Source organism: Cervus elaphus, chromosome 11 (genome assembly GCF_910594005.1).
Source record: "Cervus elaphus chromosome 11, mCerEla1.1, whole genome shotgun sequence".
In the NCBI taxonomy this organism is placed as follows: domain Eukaryota; kingdom Metazoa; phylum Chordata; class Mammalia; order Artiodactyla; family Cervidae; genus Cervus; species Cervus elaphus.
In genome coordinates this window covers 33,617,252-33,639,420 of record NC_057825.1, presented here as the reverse complement: position 1 = coordinate 33,639,420, position 22,169 = coordinate 33,617,252, and the positions used below count along the sequence as shown (strand labels likewise).

General features: G+C 45.2%; 1 protein-coding gene across 3 annotated transcripts; it reads left to right on the top strand.

Annotated features, from left to right (window-relative positions):
• The first annotated feature begins 670 nt into the window (after positions 1 to 670).
• GTF3C2 (general transcription factor IIIC subunit 2) lies at positions 671 to 21,484 on the top strand. 3 transcript variants are annotated; one of them, XM_043917427.1, is made up of 19 exons: positions 671 to 1,157; positions 8,337 to 8,607; positions 8,770 to 9,091; positions 9,683 to 9,962; positions 11,795 to 11,889; positions 12,313 to 12,390; positions 12,540 to 12,638; positions 13,763 to 13,990; positions 14,163 to 14,274; positions 14,472 to 14,580; positions 15,840 to 15,865; positions 16,050 to 16,179; positions 17,999 to 18,143; positions 18,208 to 18,399; positions 18,576 to 18,663; positions 18,922 to 19,050; positions 19,338 to 19,490; positions 19,641 to 19,748; positions 20,047 to 21,484. In XM_043917427.1, the coding sequence occupies exons 2-19, from the start codon at positions 8,361 to 8,363 to the stop codon at positions 20,263 to 20,265; spliced, it is 2,760 nt and encodes a 919-aa protein (XP_043773362.1). In that variant the 5' UTR covers positions 671 to 1,157; positions 8,337 to 8,360; the 3' UTR covers positions 20,266 to 21,484. The 3 variants fall into 3 exon arrangements, with proteins under 3 accessions (XP_043773362.1, XP_043773364.1, XP_043773363.1); XM_043917429.1 differs by having other exon boundaries at positions 674 to 1,157; positions 18,238 to 18,399; XM_043917428.1 differs by lacking the exon at positions 671 to 1,157 and adding an exon at positions 1,230 to 1,635.
• The last annotated feature ends 685 nt before the right edge of the window (positions 21,485 to 22,169 follow it).

Sequence of the window (22,169 nt, the reverse complement as noted above, 5' to 3'; positions counted from 1 at the left end):
GCCTGGTGGGCTACAGTTTATGGGGTCTCGAAGAGTTGGACACGACTTAACAACTGAGCACGCACAAGAAATCCTAACAATAAGGAAGGTTTATATATATAGCAATGGAATAGTCTCCAAGGTACACTCAGGTAAAAGTAAAGCACAGGACAGCGAAGATGCTGTATGAATTAAAATGGGGAAAGATGTATATCTGTTTGCATGAGTATAAATACAGAAAATGTCTTGAACCTGTAACAAGAAACTGCCTAGGTAGATGTGGTCTGGGAGACTGGAGAGAGAAGTGGAAAAGACTCTTCCCTATACCCTATGCATCTTTTGAATTTTGAATCATGTGAATGTCTTATCTCCCAAATAGATACAATTATTAATATAAGAAAGATTTTGCAATAGTTGAAGTCAAAGATAATCTAATCTGAGGCAACAGGGATGGAAAAGAGTCAGGTTTGTTCATTAGAGAAATAAATGCTTGAAACAAATCTTTTAATGAAGAGAGAAATGCTTGAAATTGAGAGGAAACATTGAACATATGTATTAGAAGAACCACAGCCTCCACTGCACCCACTTCAGCACTCTCGCAAAGCCTGTCCTAAGCCACAGCACAGCCTTATCTTGTCTTAGGCCACTTAAGACGAATGGGATGGGAGTCCCCTTGCTCTAGCTTTTAAATCTTGGCTAGCTTCTCCCTTGCTTTTCATAAACATTTTGTGTAACCAAGGGAATTTAATAGATGAGATTATCTGGGAAAAGATTGGTTTACCCCATCCTTTCCTGTCCATATTTCTACATCCTGAACTCTCCTATTCGGTATATGCAGACCTGTGTGATTTACAGCTTTAAATGCCTCAGGAAACGGCAGAAGTTTGTTACATTCTTTCTCCAACCACAACCGACCACCCAGGGAGGGAGTGGGGAGAGGCCTACGACCAAGGGGAGGGTCCAAGCCTGAGGATCATTTGAGTAGAGCGTCTCCAAGCCAGGCTTTTCTTCTGCTCCTCCCCTTCACTGTGTTTCGGTCTCGGGTCCATCCCTGGCTTCACTAGTGGCTGGATCTGCTGGGGGCTGCCCTGGGGCGGAAGCCGGAGTCGTCCCCCCGCGGCCCGAGGCACGGATTCCTTTGTCTCCCAGGCTTCCGCTCGACGGCGCGGGGGTTGCGGGTAAGTACTCTCTGGTCTGCCCGGCCCTGCTCGCCACGGGCCAGTAGTCTCCACACAAAGCCAGGATTCAGCGTTCGGGAGCGACACTCGGGCCTGGGCGCCCGCACTCTCGAGGCTCACATAGAAGCCGCGTGGGAACCCGCGGGGGCGCGACGGCCGTCACCGCGCAGGCGTCAGTCTTCCCTTCGGGACACTGCAATTCCCATAAGGCCGTGCCGCTTCCCCCGCGCCTCGGAGGCCCGGGAGCGGCGCCCGCTGCGACGGGCTCGGGGACGCTGGCCGCACTGCATTATGGAATACATAGTCTAATAGAAAACATTCTGGGGCACAAATTCCCGACCAAGCCCACGTGTTTACCTTGTGCACTGGGGGGTGGGGGGACGTCAATGAAGAGTAGCTACTAGATTTCGTCATAAAACGGCGACCAGACAGGCGGCGCCATCTTCGAACTTGGACTTCCGGAAGGACTTTGGTGAGGGTGAGTGTACCGCAGCGGGGTGTGAGGGGCCCCACGATTACTACCCGCCCCCCTTCTTTTTTTGGTAGCACTAAGACATTGGGAACCAATTCCGGCTCCGCTTTTCCGCCTCTGCTCAGCATCGAGACCTCCAGCCCCCAAGCTCCTACGGAAACCGCCGTGCTCCCCACCTCCCTAACCCACGGTGGCAGCCCCTATCTCTGATCTCCTCGGGTTTCGCCTTCTTTCCCAGTGAGGCGTCCGTAACATTTTACCCTGTGTCCCGGCCCCGGCGCTGCGAACATTGCAAACCTCGAACTCTGCGAACCTACTGTAGTCCTCAGCCTTAGGAAACTCACGGCTCACTTCCCGAACAGGCTAGTAGTGGTGAAAGCTAACCCCACGCCCAGGACTGAGAAAGGGCAAGCGGTCACCCCTAGAGAGGTGGCGGGTCAGTCTTCTCCTTGTAGTGTGTTCAGCCTCTTCCTCGGCGAGGTCCTTCTAACCCTGGGGGTTGTGCCCCGCGCGCTGCAACCCCATTGGCGCAGCCAGGGGCCAGTTATGTTTCCCAATCTAGTCCTTTTATCACGCAGCAACTTGGCTTTCTGTTGGGGAAGGGAGAGGTGGCGACTTCAGCTTCACCCGCGAAACTCACTTTGTTAAAAGTGTGCAGGGTGCAAGCCCCGTGGCCCCAGCGGTATATTGTTACACAAACGTCATTCCTGTGTCTTCGTTCCTTTTTGCCACCCTTTCTTATCAACTGTAGTACTTTCTTGTTTTCTTTAAATTGATTTAATTTTAAGGTTTAAGTGCTTTAGTCTTGATCTAACTAGTCCATGGATTTCATGGATTTCATGGACTAGTTACAGTTTTTTTAAATACAAGTTAAAATAAAAACGTAATTAATCAAATAAAATTGTTCAGTTTTGTATCAGAAGTCATCTTGCATACCACCAGTTGTACCATAGGAACACTTTGGAAACAATGTATTAGACCATGCAGTGTGTGTAAAATAATTCCATACCTGCAGAACAGTGTTACCTAATCATTTTCTGTGGTTGGGGAGATCAGGCTGGCGGCCTTGGAGCAGCGTGGGAACCAGACAACTTGGGGTGCAGATGTAAAATTTTATGAATCCTGGTACAAATTTACTAAACCTCTTTTGCTTATGTCCAAAATTTGTATTGTAAAGTCAAAAATGGAAATTAACCACCACGCCCTGCTGCTGCCTTCTCTGAGAAGTGAATCCTTATAGAGATTCTTGTACCTTGAGAAGTTATCCTAAATCAACAAAGGTTAATTATTGCACTTACAATGTACCAGTTTCTGGATACAATAATGAATCAGACAGACAAGGTCCCTATCTTATGAAACTTATAAAGAAAATAGATATGGAATAAGTAAATATTCATATCTCTTACTAAAAAATTCCAGATGGACTAAAGAGCTAAAACTAGAAAAATCGTTAGAAAAAAATAAAAGAAGATATTTTATATTCTGATGTTATTATCAATGGGGTAGGAAACACCTTTTTAAAGACACAGGAATTTCCTGGTGGTCTAGTGGTTAGGACTCTCCACTTCCACTGCAGAAGGCAGGGGTTCAATCTCTGGTCTGCAGCTATGATCCTATGTGAGGCAGGGTGGCCACAAAGACAGAGAAGCCATAAAGGAGAAGACTGAGAAATTTAACTTAAAAAATTTAACCTTAGTTTTGCAAAAAAACATTATAAGTAAAGTTAAAAAAAGGTAGATACAGAGAGAAAATATTCACACATAAATAACTCCACAGATCAAAAAGAAAATGATCAACTTGTCCTATAGAAATGGGCAATTCATAAAAGACATAGATATCCAACATATAAAAAAGAAGTTGCTAACCTCAGTTATTATCAGGACAATGCAAATAAATGGGCTTCCCTGGTGGGTAAAGAATCTGCCTGCAATGAGGGAGACTTCACATGGGTTGTCCCTGGGTCAGGAAAATCCCCTGAGGGGGCGCATGGCAACCCACTCCAGTGTTCTTGCCTGGAGAACCCACATGGACAGAGGAACCTGGCAGGCTATAGTCCATGGGAGAGCAAAGAGTCCGACATAACTGAGTGACTAAAAGCACACACAAGGAGGAATTTTTTCACCCATCAGACTGGCAAAAACCAAAGATTGACAAGGGTAGTAAAATGCGTATATCCATTTTTACAGTTAGTGAGAGTATAAATTGATTTTCATCTTGGTGACCTGTTTGGAAGTGTCAAATTTTGAAATGTGTGTACCCTTTAACCCAGTAATTTCACTTCAGATGATTATTCTAGAAAAATCATTTCTCATTACTGAAGAGATCTATACTTGAATATTCATTGCAATAGTATTTGTAATAGTATTATAATCCAATTGTTCATTAAATGGGAAATATCCAAATAAACTATAATCCTATGGAACACCACATAGTAACCCAGAAGAATGAGATAGGTGTATGTGTACAGATATGGAGAAATCTTCAAGACATATAGAAGTTCTCTTAACTGATCTTCATTTAACTAATTCCCTCTGTTAACTGACATTCTCCATTTCCTCTATAAAGCATACAAACTGATGCCCATGGCACACTGACTTCTCGAAGCCTATAGGTTTTTTTTCCTGTAGGTCTGATTACTCTCACTAGCTGATCTGAGTGCTTGCCAAGAGTTATTGTATTGGTTCCCATCATTTTTAATGTCAATTGATTTGTCACTATATTTATATATTTGTGACATATGTTTAAATTTTAAGGAAATTTGAGTATGTATGAGTTACATTTCTATTAAAACTGAGTTGAAATATGGCAGATACACAGGTGTTTTATTGTTATTTACATTCTACACATATTTATAAGTATTTTGTATCAATTAGAGGTTTTATACAAACCTAAAAAAGAAAAGAAAGCAAACTAAATTGAGTACTTTGGAAGGACAAAAGCAGTGAGTTTGCAAATAAGCAAAAAAACTGCCAAGTAGCTGTAAAGACAAGAAACAAGTGAATTGTTAAATTTTAGAAGGCGTTTGCTCCAATTCAGAAGGAGGCAAGGGAAAGGAAAAGGATAAGCATCTCTAGTTCCCTTGGGTGGGCCCAGAGGGGGCATGAAGCTAGAACGCAACTGGAAAGCTTGACTTGAGAAAGTGGATGAGGGACTCAGAAGCTGGGAGTGTTAGTTATTTGACAGGAAATTGAAGTATGGCTTTTGGTTGTTTTTTCTTTTTAAATATTTGTTTGACTCTGTCAGGTCTTAGTTGCAGCACACAAAATCTTCCTTGTGGTACACAGATTCTCTGTGGCACGGGGGCTCAGTTGCTGTGTGACACATAGAGTCTTGTTCCTTGACTAGGGATCGAACCTGCCCCTGCATTGCAAGATGAATTCTTGACTGCTAGTTTTTTAGTTTTTGTTTCAGAAATCTAAGACTTAGTCATTTGCTGAAGACTATGGGATTAGACACTAAAGGAGAGGGTATGGGAGCTGACAGAAAGTGTGACTTTAGTGCCCAACCAGCTTAGATGCGCTGGTTGCAATAGGTGATTGGTTCATCCAGGGATTGAGTTTTGCCAGGCCTATGAAACAGATGAAAAGAAAGGAAGTTTGTAATATCAACAAGAATCTGATTAAAATAAAGGAGTCTAAACTAGATGGGATATGGCTGACACAGGGAGAAACTGGAGTGATCAGTGGATAGAGTAATTAACATGGTGAAGAGTAGATATAGTGATCATAGTTGGGCAACCTGGCTGTAATGATGGGAGGTCCTGATCAGATAGTGGGTGTCTTAGTGATTTTGAAGGTTAAAAAGTTTTATATGTTGGCAAGGTCCAGGCTGTGACAGTGGAGTGGATACCAGTGATTTAGCCAAATGTTACGGGCTTGGAAGGAAAAGGTTTTACAAGATGGGGAGGACTTTTCGGTCAAGAATTGGCACTGGAGAGGAACTGAGAAAACACTGATCCCATTTTCTACCCTGGGGTAAGTGGGATTCGAGAGAATGAGCAACCTCCACTTGAGAGCCTGGAAAGCTAGAAACTTCATTTCCTGGAATTTTTCCATTCAAGATTCTGAATATGATTTAGGTCTTGCAAATCAAATATGCTCTTGAAGAACTCAAATTTAGACTTGAGTTTAGAAAGGAGGCAGGCCAGAGGGCATGCATTTTGCTATTGCAGATTGTGGCTGTGACACAGTTCTGGATCTGCAAGCCAGAGAAGAGTCTGCCTCAGTTGGTCACTTTCTGATTATTGCAGAGGCAGCTTGTTTATGGAGCCATCACCTATGGTAGGGGCTTCTTGATTCAGCTGTGACTCCCCACCATGGCAGAGGAGAGGCCGTGTGGTTCTTGAACCAGCAGCTATGAACCACTTCTCAGTTTGACAAGTACTTGTTCCTAAACTTTTTTTTCCCCTAACGCTTCCTCTATTCGGGGGATTACTTTTGTAATTTCTAGAAATTTGTATATTTAGAATGTCATCCTGTTACCTTTACATGAATGATAATTAAGAATTCTCTTGATCCTTTTGTTTCTTTATCCTCTGGCATCAAATGTTTCTAAGAACTCCCTGGCCGACCTGATTCTCTCCCACCCCCACTTATAGGAGAAATTTAGTCTTCATTCAGATATTTCTTGATGAGTCTTTATTGATTTTTGTGTCCTTTTTATACAATAAGCCCTTTTAACTTTAGGCTGAGATCTTCCTTTACTTCAGGGAGGTACACATTCTATTTTTCATTTCAGGAAATTTTCTTTTGTTAGGTCTTTGAACATTTTTTTCTGTTCCCATTTTTCTTCTCTGTTCTTTAGAAATAGCAATTATTCATATATTGGCTCCCCACTTTCTGTTTTCACCCATACCATCTTCTCACTAGTCACCGTTATCTCTTTATAGTATGCATGGTTTCTCTCAAACGCCTTTCATACCACTGATTGTCTTTTCAGTAGTTTCAACATTTTGCTTCTCTGATTTTCATTTCTTTGATTTTATTCTTTTATTCAGTTTCTTTCCTTATGACTACCAACTCTTTTTTTTGCCTTGCCATTGTTTTATCTCTTCTTTGATCTCTTATTTCTTCAATTTCACATCTCTGGCTTTTTTGAAAGTATATAGGTTTTTGTTGGAAAATTTCTTGTGTTCTGGAGACATTCTTTGAAACGGTACTTTTCACCTTTTTCATTTGAGTCCTTTTTATTCTTTCTATAGCAACTATACATAGGTCCCATTGGATCCTTTTTGCTTATTTCTGATTTTGAATGGAGTAGTTCTCTCAGGGTTTGCTGTTTACCAGAGAACAATGTGGGCTTCCCTGGTGGCTCAGTGGTAAAGAACCTGCCTGCCAATGCTAGAGATGCAGGTTCAATCCCTGGGTCAGGAAGATCCACTGGAGAAGGAAATATCAACTTACTCTGGTCTTCTTTCCTGGGAAAGAAGGGAAAATCCCAGGGACAGAGGAGCCTGGTGGGCTACTGTCCATGGGGTTGCAAAGAACAGGATACCACTTGGCAACTAAACAGCAACAAAGAGAACTATGTAGGTGGAGTCTCATTGCCTCTATTTACCTTGATATTGTTATATTGTATCTTTAGCATATGGTGTTATAATGTTTCCTTAGCACCTGAGTTAGAGAGTTGGCTGTTGCTATAGTTTATAAGGATATCTTCGAGAGAGAGACAACTGGAAATTTTAATTTGTATGATATTTCTTATGGTATTTGTATCAACACACTTTCCACTGAGGCTGAAGAAATCTTCATCCTTAAGACCTATACATATCTATGGAGGGATTCCTTCTTTGATCTGAGTTATTTCTTTCCTTTTGTCACAGACAGGTAGGTTATTCTGGTCGCAAACTGGCCCTTTGCAGAGTTCTCTGTTGCTCAGGTTTTTGGTGTGGTGGTCAGTGTTTTGTTTGTCTCTATCAGTTTACTTTGGTCTGTGGTTGCATAGCTGACTTTTTGGATTTGAAGAAAAAGAAGATCCGTGACTATTTTTTAGTCTATTATTCAATGTCTAAATAGTTTCTTAATGTAGTGGGATGTTCCTTAATTGTCTCATAGGCTACCACCTCCCCCATCCAGCTGAAAGAATGCTAGCAGGACACTAGAAATTACCTATCCTTAAATAAATCTGCACCTTGACTAATATTCACAAAGATGGATGTTAGCTCTAGTCATCCTGTCCTCCTTCAGTTTGATCTAAATTTTATAGTATCTGGCAGCTATACTTTATAGTTTATTTTAGAAACTTGTGGCCCTTTCCTTCATTCATAACAGGTGATTTTTTTTTTCTCTTTTTTTTTTTTTTAAAGAGAGGAGTGATTTATTTCATTGGGTTTCAGGGAGAGGGGTTAAATAATTGTTCATTCACTTTAAATCACCTGAATAAAGCACTTAGAATAGTACTTGGCACATAGTAAACATTTACCAAATGGTAGCTTGTTATTGTTTGTTCATTGTCAGTTTCATGAGGTCAGACACCTTGTCTGCCTTGCTTATTGTTATGTTACCAGTTCCTAGAGTAGTGTCTGTTATATAGAAGATGCTTAGGAATTACTGCTGAATGAATGAATGACCAGAGTTTGGGTTTCTGGTTGGTGGGGAAGGTGGGGGGAGATTGGAGGAACAATGATGAGAAAGACAGGAAAGTGGAAAAATCTGAGCTCTTACCAGAAGCTTTTTCCTTCTAGTCATCTGTATGTCTCTTGCATGCAGGGGCAGCCATTTTTGGGGGTGCTGATGGATACCTACGGGGTCGGCTATATGGCTCTGGAGGAGGCCGGCCCCGTGGGGAACATGACTGTGGTAGACTCTCCTGGACAAGAGGTGCTAAACCAGCTTGACGTCAAGGCCTCCTCAGAAACAACCAGTGTGGAGGCTTCCATAGAGATGTCATTACCTACCCCTTTTCCTGGATATGAGGATTCTCTTGATGAGAGGAGGCTCCTTCCAGAACAGGAAAGCCTCTCCAGACTGCAACAGCAAGGTATGTCCCTTGACCTTTCAGCCTTTTAGCCCCCCATGCTCAGCTTAAGATGAATGAGAGCAGGTCAAGCTCATAGGACTTTACAACCTGGGTATGGTGTAATCTGTTCCAAAGAGGTTTGAGCTCTGGTCCCATCTCACAGACCCATATTCTTCTCTACAGATCTTTCTTCAGAGATGTCAAAGGTCCCAAAGCCTAGGGCCTCAAAGCCTGGCCCGAAGAGAGGTGGTAGGACACGGAAAGGCCCCAAAAGGCCCCAGCAGCCTAATTCTCCATCAGCCCCTCGGGTTCCTGGTCTCTTAGATCAATCCAACCCTCTGTCCACCCCCATGCCTAAGAAACGAGGTCGAAAGTCCAAGGCAGATCTGCTACTGCTGAAGTTGTCCAAAGGCCTAGATCAGCCAGAGTCTCCACATCCAAAGATGCCCCCTGAGGACTTTGAGACCCCTCCTGGGGAACGACCCCGCCGAAGGGCTGCCCAAGTGTAAGGATTGTGGGGCACAGCTTGGTGGAGGGGGGCTGGGGTGAAGGGGTGGGGGTGGGGCAGATGCTGAAGAGATGAGTGGACTGTGGTGAGGTGTCAGGTAAGCAGGGGTGGTGCTGGGTTCTGGGCACTTAAGCAATCTTCTAAGTCTTAGCACAGCAGTTTCTGTCTGTGGTTAAATTCTGTCTGTGGGAGGTTTCTTTCTGTACCTCATCCTATCACATTTTTCGCTATTTCCTCCAAGTCTTCACTGCAGTTTTACTGTCCTGTATACGTCAGTATATATGTGTCCTTCCATTCTTTCCATTTTCCCTCAATGATTTCTGACTGTGGTAGAGTGTGAAGTGCTTCAGACTTGGAATCAGAAGACCTGGGTTCAGATTCCACATATGTGATCTGAATCATCTTGGCCAAGTCACCTAACTTTCCTGGATTTCTGTTTCTGCATCTGTCAAAGGGGAAGGGAAATTAATAGCCATTTCACACGGTCACTGGGAGGATCTAGTGAGATGAGAAGCAGCCAAGTGTCAGGCAGAGTGGGCTCTGGGTGAAGTGGCTGTGCTGTGGCTCTGACTCCGCCCTGTCCTGCAGGGCACTTCTGTATCTTCAGGAACTGGCGGAAGAGCTCTCAACAGCCCTGCCTGCTCCAGTGTCCTGTCCGGAGGGCCCCCAGGTGAGCAGCCCTACCCAACCGAAGATAATCCAGCCTCAGGCAGCCTGTCTCCGTGGAGAAGGGGATAACACCACACGGGATGAAGACTTCGTTCTCCAGGTTGAGGCTGAAGAAGCAGAAGAAAGCGAGGCCCCAAGTGAGAACTCTTCTGACCCCGAACCTGCAGCACCCCGAAGCACTGCCCGAGGATCTACTCAGGTAACCTGAGTGGACAAGAAAGTGGAGGGGGAAATAGGAGGATTATTGGGAGGATCATCAGGGTGCCCAGAATGCAGGCTTTAGCCTAGTAACTAAGATGGCCAAAACAGGGGAAAGTTAAGAAAGAGCAAGTTCAAACACAGATGAGATTCTGGGAGCTGAGGGTGTTACTAAACAAGATTATTTGTTCATACATTGAGCATCTCCTCTGTGCTAGGAAACACAATCATGAATAAGACAGGGTCCTCCATTACAAAGCTTACAGTGTAATAAATGCTGCACCAGGAGTGAACAGAATGCTTTAGGCATATAGAGGAAGGATGGTTAACTGCTTAGACTTCATAGTGAAATGCTAGTTGAGTTAGGTCTTGAAAGCAACAGAAGTTTGCCAGAGAGGATGATTTCTTAGAAATTGGTTGTGGCCTGCAGCATAGGGCCTGGGTTAAATTGGGGTGGATTAGGCTAGAAAGGATGAAAGAAATGAAACTGGTAGGAGCCAACAAAGAGTATGTACATGTATAATTATAGTAAAATAGATGTAACAAAATGTACTGTTTTAAAATGTACAATTCAGGGGCATTCAGTGCATTCACAATGTAGTATAACCATCACCACTATCCATTTCCAAGACTTTTGTCATCCCAAACAGAAACTCTATACAGCAATGGTTTTTAGGTAGGAAAAGAACGTGATCAGTTAGGAAAATAGGTTAATTTGCAGGTGACAAGAGAAGTCAGCTTCAGTTCTCTAGGTGAGAGGTGGTAAGGGCCTAAACTAAGCAGTGGAGGAAGAAAAGATGAGGAGACAGATACAAGAGATATGTAAAAGAATTAATAGCAGTTGGGAGTTGAAGGCGAGGAAAGGGTAGGAGTTTCCAACTTTGATGATGCTCTCATACACTGAACTTGGGAACACAGAAAGGGTGGGGTATGCAGGAAGGGTGAAGGTGGACAGACGAAGTGATGAGTTTACTTTCTGACATGTCAAGTTGGAGGGGCCAGTGGGTTAAGGGCCATCCTCCTGGAAACATCTGGTTGCCAGTCAGATATACGGGACCAGTGCTTTACTCCTCCCAGGTGCAACATTTAAGGGAGCACCAAAACCCTCTAATAAAGATAAATGTCTCAATGCAACATTTTAAAAGTCAAAATTAATGCAACAAATCTATGATGAAGAAAATTTAAAAATTTTCAATAAAGGCAGGAAGTATACTAGTGATATTCACTTTTGCCTCAAGTTCTAATAAGACTCAGCACCACATTGTATGAGTCTAGATTTTGTAGAAAAGTTGAGACTGAGTAAAGGTTTCATTTGCTAAGATGCAGTCAGGCATAAAAATGGAGGTCAAAGCCATGAGTCAAAGGATGAGATTACCAGGAGTACACATATTGAGTGAGGGTTGAGAAGACAGAGGAACTCTAGGAAATACCATCAGTGACTAAACATCAAAGGAGGGAGAGACTACAAAGGTATAGCAGGTGAGGAATAAGGAGAGACTACCCCCAGGGCAGGAGCTTCAGGAAGCAAATAGGAGTGCTCTGAATCAAGTGCTGTAGAGACGTACCAAGGAAGATGAACAGAAAATAGAGAGCAGGTTTTGCTGGAGAAGTAAGAGCAAAAGATGGAGAGGTCATTGTAATGGTTAAGATACAAATCTTTTAAGATGCTGATAGGGGAAAAATTAGAGAGCAAAATCTTTTAAGATGCTGATAGGGGAAAAATTAGTGAGCAAGTAGTACCAGGAGAAGAAAAAGCTGGGAAAGCTCTGTCCTGGGAACTTTCTCTAGCCTGTAAAATTCTCTAACTTATATTTTCTTCAATTCGATCCTCAGAAGCAGAAGCCCCACGTCCGGGGAATGGCTCACAATGGCTTACCAAATCACATCATGGCCCCTGTTTGGAAGTGCCTTCATCTCACCAAGGATATGTGAGACTTGGGGAATGGGAGCTGGGGATGAAAGGTAGGGGTGGAGAGCAAAGGAAACCAAGGACCCAGCCTAGCAGTGGGGCTGTGAGAAGCGGGGGCAGGCACCCGCAGGGTAGAACATGGGGAAGACACTTGTAACTCAAAGGTACTGCTCCAGAGGCAGAAGCTCTCAAGCTGTGCCGTCCGATATAGCAGCCACAAGCCACATGAAGCCATTTAAATTTCATTTAAAATTAATGAAATATAATTAAAAGTCCAGTTTCTCTGTTACTCTAGCCACGTTTAAGTGCCTAACAGCTACTTGCAGCTCGTGTGTTAGATTAGCACCGATAACAGATCGCTCCCATCCTTACAGAAAGTTATGGGGCAGCGCTGCTCTGGAATTTCTCTCCTCCTTCACTAATGCTACTTCTGCTTCTCCAGCCGAGATCAGAAGCATTCATACTGGGAGTTTGCGGAATGGATTCCTTTAGCCTGGAAGTGGCGCTTGTTATCTGAACTGTAAGTTGAAGGGGTATCTTTGAAATCTAGGAGCAGGTGACACCCCTGGAGACAGAAGGGTAACTGAGGACTCTAGATTGATCATGGGAATCCCAGTATAGGTGAAACTTTTCCTCATTTAGACTGTTGTTCCCTTTGCCATCCCACAGTGAGGCAGCTCCCTACCTGCCTCAGGAGGAGAAGTCCCCGCTGTTTTCTGTACAACGTGAAGGACTTCCTGAAGATGGCACCCTCTACCGAATAAACAGGTGATGATCGCATCTCTTTTTTTCTGATTCTGGGAGACAGAAGTAGGAAAAATGGATGTCAAAAGGGATGGGAGATTGGCCCTGTTCCTCCCTGAGTGCTGGGCCAGTTGGTCCCAAGGCTAGGAGAGATACCTGTATCTGCTCACCCCCTCTAATCTTCAGCGCTTATCTCTGCTGGCCAGACTGAGGGAGCCTAGGGAGGTTGAGGGTGGAACAAGTTTTCAAGGTCACATCTACTCAGCTAGACCTGGACAGACTGGCCCTAGAGTGAACACTGTAGTGAACCAGAATGCATGGCCTGTCACCTTTGAAGGTGAGCCTGGAGCTAGACAGACTTCGGGAAGGAAAGGAGGAAGATAACATGGTGGCTAGAACTGGTCTCACTTGTAGACTGTGAGTGATGTTCTGGTGCTTGCTTAAGTCAGGAGCTCCAGGTGGCGCTCCCATTCTGTCTGCATTTCTTTTTTTTTTTTTTTCTTTTTTAAGAGCAGTTTTAGGTTCACAACAAAACTTAGAGGGAGGTACAGAGAGTTCCCATATACTCCCTCTCTCCCCACCACCAGCCTCCCCCCTCCCCTGACAAGCACAGCCTTCCCCATTATCAACACTCCCTCACCAGAGTGGCGCATTTGTTTTGATTGATGAACTTGCACCAACACATCACAATCACTCAAAGTCCATAGTTTTCTTTGGGTTCACTGTTACTGTTGTACATTTCATGGGTTTGGTTAAAGGTTTAATGACAGGTATCCGTCATTATGGTATCATACAGAGTATTTTCACTGCCCTAAAAATACTCTTGTGTTCTGCCTGTTCATCCCCTACCTCTCCCACCCTCAGCCTCTGGTTATCACTGATCTTTTTACTGTCTTCATAGTTTTACCTTTTCCAGAATGTCTTATAGTTGGAATCAGACAGTATGTGGCCTTTTCAGGGGGGCTTCTTCACTTAGTAATGTGGATTCAAGTTTCCTTCATGCCTTTTCATGGCTTGATAGGTCATTTCTTTTTAGTGCCAAATAATATTCCGTTGTCCGGAGTATCACAGTTTATTTATCCATTCATCTGCTGAAGTCCTTACTGCCTTTTACTAGCTCCTTGTTTTCATCTTTGCCTTTTCTCTAGATTTAGCTCTATCACAGCACACCCAGAGCGCCTGGATGTGTCTTTCTTCACGGGGGGCCCACTCTGGGCTCTGGACTGGTGTCCCGTGCCAGAGGGGTCAGCAGCCTCGCAGTATGTGGCTCTTTTCTCCAGCCCTGACATGAATGAGACACACTCACTGAGCCAGCTGTATTCGGGCCCTGGGCTGCTCCAGCTCTGGGACCTGGGGACCTTGCAGCAAGAAAGCTGGTGAGGTGGGGCTGGGACACTGCCAGGGGAGAGTGGTGGAGGAGGAAATAAGGGTGGGTCTGGGCTGGGGGCAGGGGAAGGCTCAGACTGGGTTGAGACAAGGAGAACACAGGCTCTGGAAGCTCCAGACCCTTCCTTCCTACCCATTCTCTGCACATGCTCTCTCTCTCAGTCTTGGCAACAGAGCCCACTTTGTCTACGGGATAGCTTGTGACCATGGCTGCATCTGGGACCTCAAGTTCTGCCCCAGTGGAGCATGGGAACTTCCAGGCACCCCTCGGAAGGTACTTCCCACTCGACTGTGGGATGGCCCTTGGCCACAGCCAGAACAAAGGGGCCCTGGGTCTTCCCAGAGTTGGAGAGTGGGGGGTGGAGTTTTTCAGCAACTCCACATCAGATTTTCAGTGACCAGAAACTCACACATTTTCTGAGACATGCCTGCCAGCAGCAAGTCTCAGTGCAGATCTGTCTCACCCTCTAGGCGCCTCTCCTGCCCCGACTGGGTCTCCTGGCTCTTGCCTGCTCAGATGGGAAGGTGCTGCTGTTCAGTCTGCCCCATCCCGAGGCCCTGCTGGCTCAGCAGCCCCTAGGTGAGTATCGTAGCAAGGAGGCTGGGGCTGCTGGAGTTGTGGCCAGAGCATAGAAGGGCCTGTCCACCCCCCACCCCAGCCTGAAACTCCTCCAGGCCCAGCGTCTCCAGTGCAGAGCCTTGCCCTGTCCCTCCTCCCTTTCTGACCTCATTCTTCCCCATTCTTTTACTTCTGTCTTTGGCAGCCTGCACGCGGTCCTCTCTTTTGCAGTCTCGTAACTGCCCTCTTTGAGCACATTGTCTTTGATCTCCCCACTTCCGTGCTCTCCTGTACTCTCAGGTCTTCCCCCTCTCACTGCCCCAGTTAATTGGCTGTGTGAGGAGCTGCCGCAGGCTGAGGCTGGTGCCTGGGGCTTGTCTCCTGCCATACTCCTCTTCCTCCCCCAACCCTGTCCTCACCTCTCCTGCCCTCATCACCACACATACACGAGAACACGCTCTTTGTTGTGAAGGGAAGGAGAATTGGAGCTGAAGGTGAGCATGAAGAGGAAGGGGCAGAGAAAGGCAGCTCCCATTTGATTAAATTTGTTTGTTTTTCAACAGTACTGCGTGTTTAAAGAAGAGGGCCCCTAGGTTTGGACCCTGAGAAATCCCCTATTTAGTGGTTTCTGGTGTTAGGCATGGATTGAGTGGGAATTAAGTGAAGACAGAAGTGTACAGACAATTCTTTCAGGATGTTAGGCTGTGAAGGAGATCATAATAAATGAGGGCGGTGGCTGGAGGTGAATGACAGGTAATGGGGGAGGGTTCCTTTGCAGCCCAGTGGTTAAGAAGCCGCCCTTCCAATGCAAAGGAGGACAGGTTCAATCCCTGGTCAGAGAACTAAGGTCTCACATGCCACGAGGTATGGTCAAAATAAGGGGTAAAGGAAGGCTTTGGTTTATTCATTTGATTAACCAGAGACAAGAGTGCATGTTTTACTTCTGTGTTTGCGAGTGACCCAATAGCGGGAGAGAAAGTGGAGAGTGCAGAAGGAGGGAGATCAGATGAGCCATGCTCTGGACAAGGAAAGAGGATGAGAAGAGAGCAGAGTGGAGAGATTAGCCATTCTTATAGGAGGAAGGGCACAATCAGGTAGAACAGGAAGAAAGACGGATCTGGGGGCAGGCAGAGGCAAGTTCACACACTGATGGTGGCAAGAGAAAAGTGAGAAGGAGGGGCATTGTTGAGAGCGCAGGGGTGCTGGTCTGTGAGCTCAGCCTGGTTGGGACCCCAGCCATCTGGATCCAGAACTTCAGTTTCTGCTCTTCTTCCTCACAGATGCAGTGAAGCCTGCCATCTATAAGGTGAGTGAGGAGCCTGCTCCCTTAGCTGAGGCTCCATCTTCTAGAGCCTCCCTTACCAATTCCACAGTGAGTCTCCTCCTACCTCTGGAAAATCTCCCACCCCATGCTGACTAAACACTGATTTGAGCCTTCACTCCAGACAGTAGTTACCCCTAACCCTGGTCTTGTCTCTCTGTCCCTGCAGGTTCAATGTGTGGCAACCCTCCAGGTAGGGTCTATGCAAGCTTCAGACCCCTCTGAGTGTGGTCAGTGCCTTAGCCTGGCTTGGATGCCCACCCGGCCCCACCACCACCTGGCTGCTGGATATTACAATGGTAAAAAACAAAGCAAAACATAGGGAACTATTGCTCTTTAAACTTTTATATATGCTTGTTTTATGGTGGTTGTTTCCCTTTTGGTTCAGTGTTCAACATTATGTAGTTATAAATATTTGTGCGTGTAGAAAAAATACAGAGAAGAGAAAAATATCACTAGCCTTTCCACTCAGAAAAAAAAAATTTAGATAAACATCATTTCTTGCTGTTCTCTATAGCATATATATAAAGATAAAAAGATTAGATGGAAAGAAAGAATTCTATAAAAATGGGATCATAAAGATACTTTTAAGATTAAAAAGGAAAAGAATAAAAAATTATAAATAACATTAAGTAATTGGTATCATTAGGTTGTTACTGTTTTTAATTTTTTATTTGTTTGAATTGGATCTTAGTTGCATCATGTGGGATCCTTCCTTGTGGTGCATGGACTCTAATTGTGCCACAAGGACTCAACTAACTTGCTCTGTGGCACATGGTATCTTAATTCCCCAACCAGGGGTTGAACCCGAATCCCCAGCATTGCAAAGTGAATCCTTAACCACTGGACCAGCAGGGAAGTCCCAGTTGTTACTGTTTTTAAATAACAGTTTCACTTTTAGGCACACCAGTAGACTTTCTGCTGGGGATGAGGAAGTTAGCACTCTTACCCTGCTTCCTCTCACCCTTCTCACCATCTCCTGTGTCCCTTTTGGTGGTCTTATTCTTACATCATCAAGGTATGTGATACTTGATGCTGTTTTGCCCTCTTAATTCCCAGAATTACTTAATCTTAACTCTATATTGAAAAGAGTGCCTATCTCCACCAGACCTTTCATCTCAGGCTTCCCCTCCATGGTTCTGTTATTTATATTGCTTAGCTGTAATTCACTGTCAAGTTTTTTCAAGAAAGGCTCATAGGTGTTACATTTACTGAGTTTCTGTATAAAAAAAGGGATATCTTTTACATTGATCAAAGTTATACTTTTAATTACCTCATCCTCTGCCAGGCTGGTCAGCTTGCTTTGGATCAGCCCAGTTAGTTTATTTGTCCATTTGTTTTCTATTCCTCTACATGTTGCTTTTGGCTCTTTGCCTGTTCTCTTTGCCTTAGAGTAGAGTTGGCAAACATTTCTGTTCAGGTTCAGACAGTGAATATTTTATGCTTTGTGGGCTGTTTGGCCATTGTTGGAACTATCCAACTCTGCCATTGTAAAGTGAAAGCAGACACAGACCTCAGGGAAACAAATGGGTGTGTTCCAGTCAAACTTAACTTACCAAAACAGGCAGCAAGCTGTGTTTGGCCCACGGGCTATAGTTTGCCAACCCTTGTCCTAAAGGGTTTATCCTTAAAAAAAAAACAAAACCCCTTGACTTTTATTTACTGGGTGCATTCAACCTATCTTTCAATGGTAGATCTCAAACTAAGGTATTTTATGTTGATGAGCACCGGAACTAAAAATATCAGATTGAGTCTTCAAATCATGGAGGGAATGTTGGCTAGCTAATCATGATCCCTTCATCATAAGGGATCCGACCTGAGAGTAGAAGACATAGGTCCTAGGAGCCAGAGAAAGAAATTAGAGCAAGGAAAAGAGATTATGTGCTGTGCTCAGTCGTGTCCAACTCTTTCCCACCCTATGGACTGTAGCCTGCCAGGTTCCTCTGTCCATGGGATTTTCCAGGCAAGAAGACTGGAGTGGGTTGCCATTTCCTCCTCCAGAGGATCAAACCCATGTCACCTGCATCTTCTGCATTGGCAGGTGGATTCTTTACCACTGAGCCACCAGGGAAGCAATAACCTGACTTTAACACCTACACATTCTGTCCTGACCCTCAGGCATGGTGGTTTTATGGAACCTTCCCACGAACTCACCCCTGCAGCGGATACGGCTCTCTGATGGCTCCTTGAAGCTCTACCCCTTCCAGTGTTTCCTAGCCCATGACCAGGCTGTGCGTACTCTTCAGTGGTGCAAAGCTAACAGGTATTGAACAGGGGGGGCTATGGAGGTGGGAGGTGAGGACAGGCTGACTTCCAGAGTTGTTCAGATTTGATCTTCTTCTCCCGTCTTCCCACAGTCATTTCCTAGCCTCTGCAGGGAGTGACCGGAAAATCAAATTCTGGGACCTTCGACGACCTTATGAACCAATAAACTCTATCAAGCGCTTCTTGAGTACAGAGCTGGCCTGGCTGCTCCCCTACAATGGTGTCACTGTGGCTCAGGACAACTGCTATGCCTCGTACGGCGGGATGGAGAGAGGATGAGCACTGGGGACAGGCCCTCAGGGTTGGGGTGCACTGTGCCAGATTGTTGTGGGGAGAGGAGGGTTGTTTCACTGAGGGAGTCTGGATTCTGGGGGAAGAAATGAGTCTAATCTTAGAAAAAGGAAGATTTTCTTTTCTTTTTCTCTTACAGTTATGGACTCTGTGGAATTCACTACATTGATGCTGGTTACCTTGGTTTCAAGGCCTATTTCACTGCTCCTCGAAAAGGCACTGTCTGGGTGAGCCCCTCTCTTCCAAACCTTCAGTACATAGGCAAATAGTTCCTAGTGGTGGTCAGAAAGAGGCCATAGGTTTGGAAAGAAAGAGAAGACAGGTGTGTGGTAATTGTCATCAAGGATATGGATTATGTTAAAATGATTTATGCTTGTTTATGCGACTATGTCTCTCCCCCCACAGACTGTGCAGTTGTTACCAGTTCACAGAACTGAATTAATGAGTGAGTGAGTGAACAACAAATATCTGTCTCTTCCTATTAGAGTCTTTCAGGATCTGACTGGCTCGGGACAATAGCCGCAGGAGATATATCTGGAGAGCTCATTGCAGCTATATTGCCTGATATGGCACTGAACCCAACAAATGTCAAGCGACCTTTAGATCGAAGATTCGTACGTATATGAATATTTAATAGCACCATCTGTTGGGTCCTAATCCACCTGACCTCCCAAATTAGTGCTGCCAAGTAGCAGAAGAGTCTCCCAGCCCCAGTATTCTCCCTAGAAGTCTTAGCATAGAGTTGTACATAATCTCCCCTACCCTTGTGTAGCTAAACATAGGTTTAAATATACCCATTTCTTCTACCTTAAAGTCTTTCCTGCTCCAAACCAATTTTCTCTCTTTTACTTTTATCTGGTCTTCAGTATTACAGGACCTAATTTCACATTCTTCTTTCTAGCCTATATATAAAGCAGATCTGATACCATATCAGGACAGTCCTGAAGGTCAAGACCACACTTCTGCTTCATCTGGGGCCCCCAACCCTCCCAAGGCTCGAACTTACGCTGAAACGGTCAACCATCACTACTTGCTGTTTCAAGACACAGATTTGGTAAATTGAGGCCAGGAGAATGGGTGCAGCATTAGAAAACGTAGAAGACGTGAGTCCTTGTATAGCAGGGGATCCGGAGGTGTTGCAGCATAAAGATGCAAAACTAAGAATCTGCTCGCTTTCTCTCTCCTCTCGTACCCTCCGCCCCAGCGTTCGTTCCACGGTCTGCCCCACAGAGAACCAATGCTGCGCATGCAGGAGGGAGAGGGGCAAACGCGGCTCTGCCTGGACCGGCTGCAGCTGGAAGCTATTCACAAGGTAGGAACCTTACCGCTCATCTTCCTGTCCTTCATCTCATCTCCTCCCAACTCTGGGCCTGTGAGCCATGTAATCGGAGAGGAAAAGGCAACAGATGGCGCAGGAAGGGAAACAGCTCCACACGCTCATCCTCTGGAGCATGACAGACGCCTCCTTCACGGTCTTCTTATCCTGCTTCTTCTCACCCCATCATGGTCCTGTTCTTTCATATTGAGGCCCTTCTTTTTGCTCTTACAGCTCGTACTCACCCTGAAGTACCAACTCTGAGCATTGCTTTTGTTTTCTTTTTTTTTCACAGGTACGTTTCAGTCCAAACCTGGACTCCTACGGATGGCTGGTCTCTGGAGGGCAGTCGGGGCTGGTTCGGATCCATTTTGTCCGTGGACTCACCTGTCCACTGGGCCACCGTATGCAGCTTGAAAGCCGAGCCCATTTCAGTGCTATGTTCCAGCTGGCCTCCCCCTCTTCAGGGCCTGGCTTTCCTCCAACCAGCCATTGCCTTCTGCCCGGTCCTTAGTCATGGTCCCCACAGGACCCTTGGAAGGAAGTCTGCCGAGAACAGTTGGCTCCGAGCACACAGCCATAGGAACTGGGGCCTTCCTGGACAGTGATGCTGCCAGGCCTGGATCTTTAGACCTGCCTCCCCAGGACCCCTTAGATCCCTCTCCTTCCACAGACTTCTCTTGTCATCATGGCCCCCCGCGGGCAGGGGGGTTCTCCCTCCACAAACTCTCAAGTCTCAGCATAAAACTATGACTCACAAGAAACACTCAGCCTGACCTAGGCTTGGGAGTCAAATTGCTCATATTGAGCATATTGTGAAGTGGGTAAAGCTAAGTAAAGGTACTGGGTGTTTTTGAGACCACATGTGAGTGGGTGTTTGGAGAACTGGAAAGGGTATCTGCATGAAGGCTCCTGTCTGACTATATTCTGGATCCAATATTACTGCCTTCCTAACTTCCTCTTTAGAGTACCCAACACACAGGCCCACGAGCAGGTGATGGTAACTCATTGGACTGAAGCTGCTTATAGGACTTCCTAACACACCACAGACACCCTGCCAACAGAAGAGTGGCTCAGATCTTACTTGCTCCTGCTTATGAAATATTCCCAATCACTGGTCATCTGACCCTTCTTGAGCACTCCTAGACAGTCATGTTTTTAAAATCTTCCTTTATATCAAGTCAAAGAGTATACCTCTATACATTTTACCATGGGTGTTAGGAAATCTAGTCACTCTTCCCTGTGATTGCTCTTTTAAGTATTTAAAAATAGCTATCATGTGTTTCCCAAGTCTTTTCTTCTCTAGATTAAATATCATCAATTACTTTAACCATTCTTTTACCCGTCATGATTTTTGACCCTTTTGTCACATTGTTGACTTATTAAACATATTTAGCTACTTTATTTCAGTTCTCTGTATAGGAAGTATTTAAAATCCAAGCACAGTAGTATATTATATCTCATCGTTAAGAGTCCTCTTGTGGGATGTTGCAGACTCTCAGTGACTGTAATATTGCCTGTTAAGCAAGGATGGACCACCCCCGCCGCCAAGGAGAACTAGGCAAACAACAGTCTTCGAATGTATGAGTATAACCTGAGGTTTGGTTGTGGGGGCAGGGGAAGAGTCAGATGACTTCAGGAAATAGAGAAAAGCACACAGCCAGCTCCTATTGAAGGGAGTGGAGATGAGTTCAGTGCCTTCTTGGAATAAAACCCTAGACTGATTGGCCAAATATCTGGGAAGAACTTTCTGCCTCTTCAGTGAAGAATTTATCATATGTCAGAAAATTTCCTTTAGGGGGAAAGGAATCAAGTAGTTCAATTCCTTCCCTGTGCAGAAGAGGAAACAGACCTGGAGGCAACCCAGACCATTAGCAGCAGAGGGACCACAACTCACGTCAGTGCCAAGTATTGCACCATCCTATTGTGCTAGCTCCGATTATGCCAGTTTGTTTTTGTGAAGGTTGGTAGGGAAGTGCTTTCCATTGCAGCATTGCTTTGTTCATTCTACACAGCAGCCCCTTGGCACTACATCATGAAATCCCACTTTCAGTGGTAGAAAGATGGGGCCTGGGGACCCTTGTCATTGAGGCTGTAGGCTGGTATCGGCAGCCCTACCCATGCTGCTGGTTCTGCCCTCACCTCAGCCTCCAAAAGAAAATCAGGAAAATGCTCTCATCCCTTGCTTTCTTTCTCTACCTTAAACCCTTTACTCCCCAGGCCACTCCCCTTCCAACCGTTCCTTATCCATGGGTTCCTGCACTCCTTTGTGCCTTTGCTCTTACTAGTCCCTCCTCCTGGAATGTCCTTTTCCACCATCTCCCCCTAAGTGCTATTCACTGTTCAAGGTCCCAGCTCAAATTCCACCTTCACCAAAGGGCTTCCCAGATTTCTCCAGTAAAAATTATTCTCTCCCAT